The sequence below is a fragment of the Harpegnathos saltator genome, unplaced genomic scaffold (assembly GCF_003227715.2).
Source record: "Harpegnathos saltator strain DR-91 unplaced genomic scaffold, Hsal_v8.6 scaffold8, whole genome shotgun sequence".
Taxonomy (NCBI): domain Eukaryota; kingdom Metazoa; phylum Arthropoda; class Insecta; order Hymenoptera; family Formicidae; genus Harpegnathos; species Harpegnathos saltator.
This window is the reverse complement of record NW_020230648.1, coordinates 1756154-1764837: the sequence shown is the minus strand read 5'-3', so window position 1 is coordinate 1764837 and position 8684 is coordinate 1756154. Positions and strand designations below refer to the sequence as shown.

The following is an 8684-nucleotide window of genomic DNA, read 5'->3' as shown; positions in this document are numbered from 1 at the left end:
GCACATAAGAATGGATCGAATAGGTTATTTCTTCCTGTCTCTTATCATGCAACTATACATTGTATATTTTGACTGGTACTTATATTTTATGCTTATCAACAGATTTAGCTAGCTGATTTTTAATTCACGATAACATCAAATTTAATGTTTATGCTCACAAATTTAACAATTTTACATGTATAGGATACAAATGTTGATATATTTGGTAAGAAATCAGAAAAGAGTCGTGGACATTGGCATCGTAGTTCATGTGTACGGTTGTACAGAGGGCGCCTCACACTGGGCTCCGCTAAAAGCGGCCCATGACACCTCTCCTTCTCTCTGGTTTGACGTTGCAAATGTTATTTTTTTTTTTATTTTCTATCTACAATCTTTTTATAACTTTTATAATTTTTCGCTCTTCTTTTACTCTTTCATTCTTTCACTTCTTTCACTCTTTACTTTCAGCGACTAACTTTTTCATTAATTGTATCTCATTATCCCCACTTTTGACGACACTATGGGTCAGAAAGATAAGAGAGGAACCTCTCTCTCTCTATCCGCATGCAAACAATAGGATCGTACGCCAATGCTCGTTCCAGTTAGTATATATTCCAGTGGCTAAGATCAAAGGTGTAGATACTTACAGAGAGAAGAAGGAGAGATGTTACATGTTCCATTCATCTTCGGAAATGTACCAATCAGAACGCAGTATTTTCATCCAGCAAGCAATCCAGCACGAAAACAAGCATCGTATTCCTGGCTTTAGTGTGCTGGCTTTAGTTGTGATCAAGGTTACTAGATATATAGGTTATCTCATTGGTGAGCTTGTGGGCAGGGTGCGCATCGGCAAGAGGGGCTATTGTGGTGCGATTCTATAGCTCGTTATTGGAGTAAAGGTCATTCTACAATACGTGTCGTAAGTTGTAAGCCATAAAAACTGACTAATTACAGCTGATTATTTTTGTAATAATCGACTGTGAATCGCCAATTCTTACGACTTACAACTTACGACACGTATTGTAGAATGACCTCTAAGCCCAGTCCAGAATAGGTTGCAAACATCCAGTTGCGAGTTACAAAGGATAGCAACTACTAGTTACAAAGTGTTATTTTCAGTTGTAAGAGACAGTTGCGGTTGCTAAAAGAAAGTTGTCCAACTTTTAACTTCTTGGCGACGGCAACCGGCAATCGCAACTGTCTCTTACAACCAGAAATAGCACTGCTATCCTAGCAGTTGCCATCCTTCGCAACGCAACTCGCAACTATAGGGTGCTTGCAACCTATTCTCGACTGGGCTTTAACGACACTTTCGTTATCGTTGCGCAGCTTTTGTATACCATAGAAAAGCTGCGCAACGATACGGAAATGGGAATATTGAACTTTGAATCCTGAATCTTGAACCTGTCGCTGATTAGGTCATTCTGAACAAAAAGGTCCTTTACCATTTTGCAAATAAGTAGGCAAATTTCCAAATTATCAATTAAAGGAGCTTTTAGATGTGCTCTTTAATAACTTAATAACTATTGCGATTTTTGCAAAATAGTACTTTTCTTCTCAGTTTGATTTGACTAATCTTCACAATTTCTCGTTTCCAAAAGATCCCGGACACTCTGTATATATTTGGATTTATATAACTATTTTCTTTGTTATTTTCTTCATTCATAGGCTGCGCCATGTTGAATCGAAGACTGATCAGTAAAGGACGGGAAAAATGGCGCTCACTCAACATGTTGCGAGTGAGCGCATCGCTCAGTAACGTTCAGGACGAAATCACTCAACAGTTGCACAACCGTTGAATGTCGTGAACGCACCCTTTCTCTCTCGCACAGGATTCACAATGACGACGTCACGAAAGAATGGGGATGAGGCAAGCTGTATATGGAGGCTGCGTTCCAATATTCACTGCTAGCACTGAAAATCTATAATATACACACACTATAATATACACTATAATGACACAGAGGCTGCGTCTCGAAATTCACTGCCAATACTGAAAAACTGTGGTATACCTGACATAAACTATAAATTTTTAGTACTGGCAGTGAATATCGGAACCCAGCCAAACTATGGGTGCTTCCGAAATGTCCAGGGTTGAATCAAGTTGAGTTAATTCCACATATAGTATATGTGACGGATATTATAGTGAAACCAATTCAGTTCGATCCAACTCTAGACATATCGGAAGCATCTTATGTATTTTCAGTACTAGCAGTGAATTTCAAAACATAACCGTAGTAACTTTGAGTTGTGATGACGATCTGGCAGTTTTAATTTTTATTCTCTTCTTATTAGTATAAAGGTTAAAATATTCTGGCACATTTGTGAAATCGAAATAAAATTAACTTGTTACACATAATTTGGTAATATTTAATTATATTATTAATTCAGTATATTTATATATATATATATATATATATTTAATGTATTAATCTTCATTTAAAATTAACCACTTGTCACATAGGTCTGTGTTATTTCGAGATAATTTTTCAACTTATAATTGTTTTTTCATAATGCAGGCATGAATACTATGAAAAGTTTTGTCTATCCTTGTAAATCCCCCCTATTGAGGATTATTTTCTATAATAGGTACGATGTTCAATTATTATTATATGTTATGATATTTAACTGTATCAATTATATAACATTGTTTTGTTGCTTGTATTTATAAATTTGTTTACTGATTACAAAATACTGATCTTGTTTATAATTTTATCAGATTACTAATGATTTTATCAATAATTTAATCAGATTTCGATGTTTATGCATATTATTAGGAAGTATTTATCGAATTATATATGAAGTATGTTGTCTTTTTCATTTCTTTATTTTTGTCTCATTTAACAGATTGAAAAAAGTCAATTATACATTAGTCAGATCAACATCGACCATAAATATTAAGGACATCAAGTATTACAGCAAAATAAAAAATGACTGGTGGGACACTAGTAAAAACGGTATAATGCTATCTCTTCATCTATTCAACCCACTTAGAGTACAATTTATAAGGGATGGTCTGGCTAATACTGGTTTCAAAGAACAGACTCCAAGTTTGCCATTGCAAGGAGTTAAGATTGCAGATGTTGGTTGTGGTGGAGGTATCCTAACCGAGGCTTTAGCTAGAACAGGAGCTCAAGTAACTGGAGTAGATGCGTCAGAAGAATTGATAAATGTTGCTAAGCTGCATGCAGAATTAGATTCTAATATATCGAAGAATATAAACTACGTTCAAACAAGCATAGAAGAATTCTCTAGTAAGAATGAAAAACTGTATGATGCTGTTATATCCTCTGAAGTTATAGAACATGTATATAACCAAGAATTATTTCTAAAGGTACGATATCATGATATTATAGAATGATAATGGAAATTATCTAAAATATTAAATATGAATTAATCACTTTATAAACTTTTACTACAGGAATGTGTAAAACTTCTGAAGCCTGGTGGATCAATTTTTATAACAACGCTAAATAAGACTCTGATCTCTTGGTTTCTTGGTATTATAATTGCTGAATATGTTATAAATATAATACCTCGCGGTATACACGATTGGAATAACTTTATTCCACCCTGTGAAATTCAACGTATATTGGAAAAAAGTAAATTTTTACCTAGATTATATATAATTTAAAGATACTATTTGCATGAAATTATAATAAATACATAAAAATCATTCATGTGAGTACTCTTGTATTTGATAATTTGAGGATTTTTTTTTAATATCTTTATTTTACAGATGGTTGTAAGACTAAATTAATTCATGGAATAATATATAATCCAATAAGTATGAAATGGTCTTGGTCATCCAACACAATACTTAACTATGGCCTCCATGCAGTTAAGAAGAAAGAAATCGATGTATAATTTTTCTCTGCATAAAATATCTCATGAACATAATAAGATGTACATGTACGTATTATATTGTAATATCATAAAATTGCTATATTTTTGCTGTTGTTATACTTAATTATTGATATTATGATACTATGGCCAAAGCTCATTGTACTAAAATACTCCAAAGGTATAATATAGGTCAGACACTTTATTAAGGAATAAGTACAAATATATTGAAGGACAAAGATTGGTATTATTATTAAATAAAATCGGTATATGGTATGAAAAGAATATATTGTTTATTTCAACAAATTCAATTCTATTCCAATATCATGGGCATTGTTGAAAAGATTATAATTTTTAAAACCCACGCTCGACAATATAATAAAGATGCAATAGGTTAGGATTTTTTTGGGGAGGGAGTATGGGGGCTCCGCCCCTCCCCCGTTTACATGTACTCTTGTACACTTTGCGACTAAGAAGAACAGACCATAACTCTATATTATTGGCATAACAGACTTCCTAAGTCCATGTGTATTTTTCAGATTTTTATAACTTGATCCGTTTGAGAGCGATATTTTTTTCTTTCAAAATCGCGTTCTGCGCACCAAAATTAACAATTCTACAAAGTTTTAGCGAAATCAGTGAGCATGCCCGTATTCTAGATAATCAGCGACATTATGAAAAAAAATATGTAAAACGAATCTTATATGTAAAGAGAATATTTATGCGTTGTGTATCGTATTCGTTTATTTGTTACAATCTTTTACATATTTAACAAAATAGAAATATCTTGTAGTAAGAGCACATGAGGTCAAAACGAGTAAAAGTGCTTATTCTCGTTGCAATTTAGATTCGATTTGATGCGCACGATGTTTGACGCGGTGCGTCGGTAGCTTTTCGTAATAATATCAGCTTGCATAAATTTCTCAAGATAATATCAAATTTATCATTCAACGAACGATATTTCAATCCCACTGTCTCGCGCGTATTAAAGTATTATTCCAACGCTACCACAGTGTTTTATACTCGTATAATATAAAATTGTACGTGTATATACATATATATTTCTTCTTTTTATCTTTAATATAAGCGAGCATGATAAGTTTTATGAATTGCCAAGCTTCAAACAATTAAATTAACTTATTAATGTATAAAATGTAAAAGTTTGAGCGCCATTGTCGGTTACGCTCAAGCAATCGACATTAAGATTACAGATGGCACCATTTAACTGCCTTATAAAGCTGGACGGCTCACTTGGATTACTTAATACATTGTACACTCGTTTACACAACGGCACGTATTTTTCCCTGATGAAAAATTAATCAGATCATGACGACCGCAAACCATTATTCATGAGCTTGTGCGGTAATCGGTTATAAAAACACCAAATTGACAGTATATGAGACACCCGAAATCACAACTGCAACGGAGGATTCAAGAAAAATGCAAATATTTTTATTATCCTTTTATCTATACGGTAAGAGTATAATAAAGCGTTACTATTTACATCGCATACTATCAGCTTCTACCATAACCGATTATCATATGAACTCGTGAACAGTGGCTCGGAGAAATATGTGCAAACAGTGTATTGTAACCGAGCCCGATACAGACTTTATATCATGGAGATTCATTTTTTAACTCTATAGGAGATACAAAAAAATAATAACAGCTGCGCGTATATTGATGCTCACCCGTGTCTAACCGATCTTAACATCACGCCACGAGCGTTGACCCCGTATGTTGGAATCATGTCTCCCAAACATTCTATTTTACAAGCCAAGATTTTCTAGACTCAGGCACATAATATAATGTATGTCTCTATTTACTTTGTAAGTCAACTCAAATAAACAATTACGTTCACGCGAGCATCGATTAAACGCCAACGTAAGGGGTAAACGACGATAACGACCGATCGAGAATCAACGCATATAAATTTAAATTGTAGAAGATCAAGTTTTTTAAATTGATGCTGCCAACAATCTGTCGTGCACTCGCGACATTGACGTAATTAAAAAATAAAAATTGCACACTTTTAAATATGGAAGCACGACTTGTCAACACGTTCTTTCCTAACGGTCGGATATACATATATATATATATATATATACGCAAGCCTCGAGAGGTAAACATGCTTCACGCTGCCGAAGATCCTGCACGTATTGCAATATGGAAAAAATCGCGTCAGCCTTTTATGCAAAAGCATAATAAATATTTTTACAAAGAGATGTGCAAAAGGTTATATCAAATTTCGTGCAGAGATTATAGTAAATATATAGAGAACGACGGTATAGAGAAATATTATACTATTTGAACAGCTGCATTGTTCGTTATAAGGATCTAGCTCAGATCCGCGTAAAACTGCAACTTGCGGAGATTATTCTCTCACAGAGAATTATTTCCAAACTGTACACGTTCCAGGTCAAGCTCGGTACATCCATTCGGAATTGTAGCGTCGCAGATATTTATCCCAACATACAAATGCGATGGACGCTAACGGCAATTTGCTTCTTTATCTCCTATGACGTCCCAAGTAAGCTTTACAGTTTGGACAATTGTGGTGAACATCCATGCACTCATCGATGCAACAAGGAATTAAGCAGCAGCCCAACCAGCATCTGGTATGAAGAAAATCTTGAAGGACACTTTTATCCAGAGATACACACATATATGATCTAAGTATTCTTTTTAATTACCCCAACAAAGCTATAATGACTCCTGATATATAAGCAACCATGCCAGGTTCTGTTTTTGTTGATGTATCAATCTCAGCATGACAATGTGGACAAATTGTATGTGTGGGTCCTGGCCCAAGAGGCACAATGGTTGTAACTATAGTAGGCCCATTTGCATCTAAAATAAGTGAAAAAATAACAAAATATTTGTCTGTAATAAAATCTATAATAAAATAATAATATAATACACAATATAACTGAAACAGTACCAACAATTTCTACTTGTTGGTTATTGCATCAATTGATGTAAATTGATGTAAGTTCTGTAAAATAGAATATAATATCATCTGTATACTTGAGTAACTCACATGTCTGTGCAGGTGTAAATGGACTAGCAGGTGGAACACCTCCTACAGTTTGAGAATAAGCTGGTGGTGCGTATGGAGGTGGTTCATAAGGTGGTGGAGGTCCGTTTTTATGCATGGTGCACAAGATATGGAACCTCTTTATCTGGTATTATCAGAATGTTACATACATTAATATCAGAATTTTCCCAGAAATTTCTTATCATTACCAACAGAAAACATAATGACGTAACATGCGATAATGCATCGTGACAGTACAATAGAAATCAAAAGATCATTTAAATTTATAATCATATAAAAAATATTACTTGGCATTTAAGTATTATTGTAATTGTATAAAAAGTATTAGTAATTATCAACACAAATAATCTGTCTGATAATCTGTCATTTAGCATCATCAATCGTTCGAATAAGCCGCGTGAAACTAGGAGTTATTGCAAAAATAAGAGAGTCATCACAGGGAGAGATTGCAAGGTCTGCGACGATAGTCGCGTTATTTCATGTCCAAATATAATTTCGATCGCGGAAGCTCGCGGAAACGAGTAGTGGAGAAATCGCGCGGCAACGGAGCCACGAGCAGCTGAAGAGACCTGCGTTCAACGAAATAGGTTGTTCCACGCTCAAGGCCATTGCCCGAATATGTACGAGCCGATTGCGAAATTCATAACACGAATCTCCAAGTGACATCCCCGCCCTGTTTCGATCCGAACAGGCATGACACACTCTGTAACAAGCTGCACAACGCGCGCGTTATGTCACAATTACTCACCGTTTGTTGCGTTAATACGAGCAAGTTAATTCGCCGCTTAATTATCACCGCTCAAAGACCGTTTTTAATCTTTAAACACACACACACACACACGCGCTTACACAAGTCACTGCACACGCAAAGTTGCTCCTAGACGTGAGTCGCTGTTAACTCAGCGTAAACAATAGGAGATATTGTGAGAAGTAGGCGTACCGTGCGTCGGATATATCGGCGATATCGCTGGTTTTCACGAAGCTTCTGCGAGGATTAACCTCAATTCACATCGTCACTGACAGAATCATACGGCTCGTTTTCACAGAATGAAAAGTTGCACTCACCGGTATACAAGTTCGCTTTCTTCTTCTTTCCTTTTCTATTTTCTTTTCAACTTTTCAACACTGTCTTATATCACCGATGTTTGAAGTTCGCTTTCCTTCTCGCACAATTTCTTCTGATATAAGACTCTAAACAAAATATTAAGCGTTTCATTTCTCTTTGCTTATACTAATGCGTAGAGTATACTGTCATGTTAAATACACACCATTAACATTATATAGATAGCGATCAACTTGATCGAGAAGGCTCTTCAAGAAAAATAGTTTCTTCTGCAAAGAAAAAGAAATTACGATATTTGAAACTATGCGATATATGCAGCTCGTTTGAATCGCCTCGAGGTCTGCCACCATCTTTAACTCAGGGTGCTTTCCAAAGAATAATATAGAGCTGTCTTATTGGCTACTTATTACCTTATGAGGATACGCAACCAATAAGACGCTTTCCTTGCTGGAGATAAACATGAAAATACCGGAAAAATAAAGATCGTAGTATATCTCAACGATAAGTCGGACGGATTTATTTTTCAAGCGCTACTACTCAAGAATGAGTCAATGAACTTTTTTCTTTTCTTTTTTTTTTTCTTTAACAATGATCGAATAGAATTTTTTTATCAATTCTTATAAGGTTATTTTTTTTTCTTCAAAACCTAAATATAGAAATTTCAAGTGAACGCGAGTAAACACACACACAAACACATCAGATTTACAAAGGGATAAAATTGTAACTTTAAAAAAGATTAAA

General features: G+C 34.7%; 2 protein-coding genes across 8 annotated transcripts; one reads left to right on the top strand and one right to left on the bottom strand.

The window, feature by feature from the left end:
• The first annotated feature begins 468 nt into the window (after positions 1 to 468).
• Positions 469 to 4104, top strand: LOC105181953 (ubiquinone biosynthesis protein COQ3, mitochondrial). 4 transcript variants are annotated; one of them, XM_019840805.2, is made up of 6 exons: positions 469 to 846; positions 1648 to 2342; positions 2499 to 2568; positions 2827 to 3313; positions 3401 to 3581; positions 3719 to 4104. In XM_019840805.2, exons 3-6 carry the CDS (start codon positions 2501 to 2503, stop codon positions 3844 to 3846), a joined length of 864 nt encoding a protein of 287 aa, XP_019696364.2. In that variant the 5' UTR covers positions 469 to 846; positions 1648 to 2342; positions 2499 to 2500; the 3' UTR covers positions 3847 to 4104. The 4 variants fall into 4 exon arrangements, with proteins under 4 accessions (XP_019696364.2, XP_019696365.2, XP_011137345.2 ...); XM_011139043.3 differs by having other exon boundaries at positions 471 to 773; positions 1648 to 1849; XM_019840804.2 differs by having other exon boundaries at positions 471 to 846; positions 1648 to 1849.
• A 444-nt stretch (positions 4105 to 4548) lies between these two features.
• Positions 4549 to 8048, bottom strand: LOC105181955 (cell death-inducing p53-target protein 1). 4 transcript variants are annotated; one of them, XM_011139050.3, is made up of 4 exons: positions 7821 to 8048; positions 6863 to 7004; positions 6516 to 6672; positions 4549 to 6437 (listed from the first exon to the last, which is right to left on the bottom strand). In XM_011139050.3, exons 2-4 carry the CDS (start codon positions 6975 to 6977, stop codon positions 6332 to 6334), a joined length of 378 nt encoding a protein of 125 aa, XP_011137352.1. In that variant the 5' UTR covers positions 6978 to 7004; positions 7821 to 8048; the 3' UTR covers positions 4549 to 6331. The 4 variants fall into 4 exon arrangements, with proteins under 4 accessions (XP_011137352.1, XP_011137349.1, XP_011137348.1 ...); XM_011139047.3 differs by having other exon boundaries at positions 7730 to 7923; XM_011139046.3 differs by lacking the exon at positions 7821 to 8048 and adding an exon at positions 7629 to 7812.
• Positions 8049 to 8684: the final 636 nt, after the last annotated feature.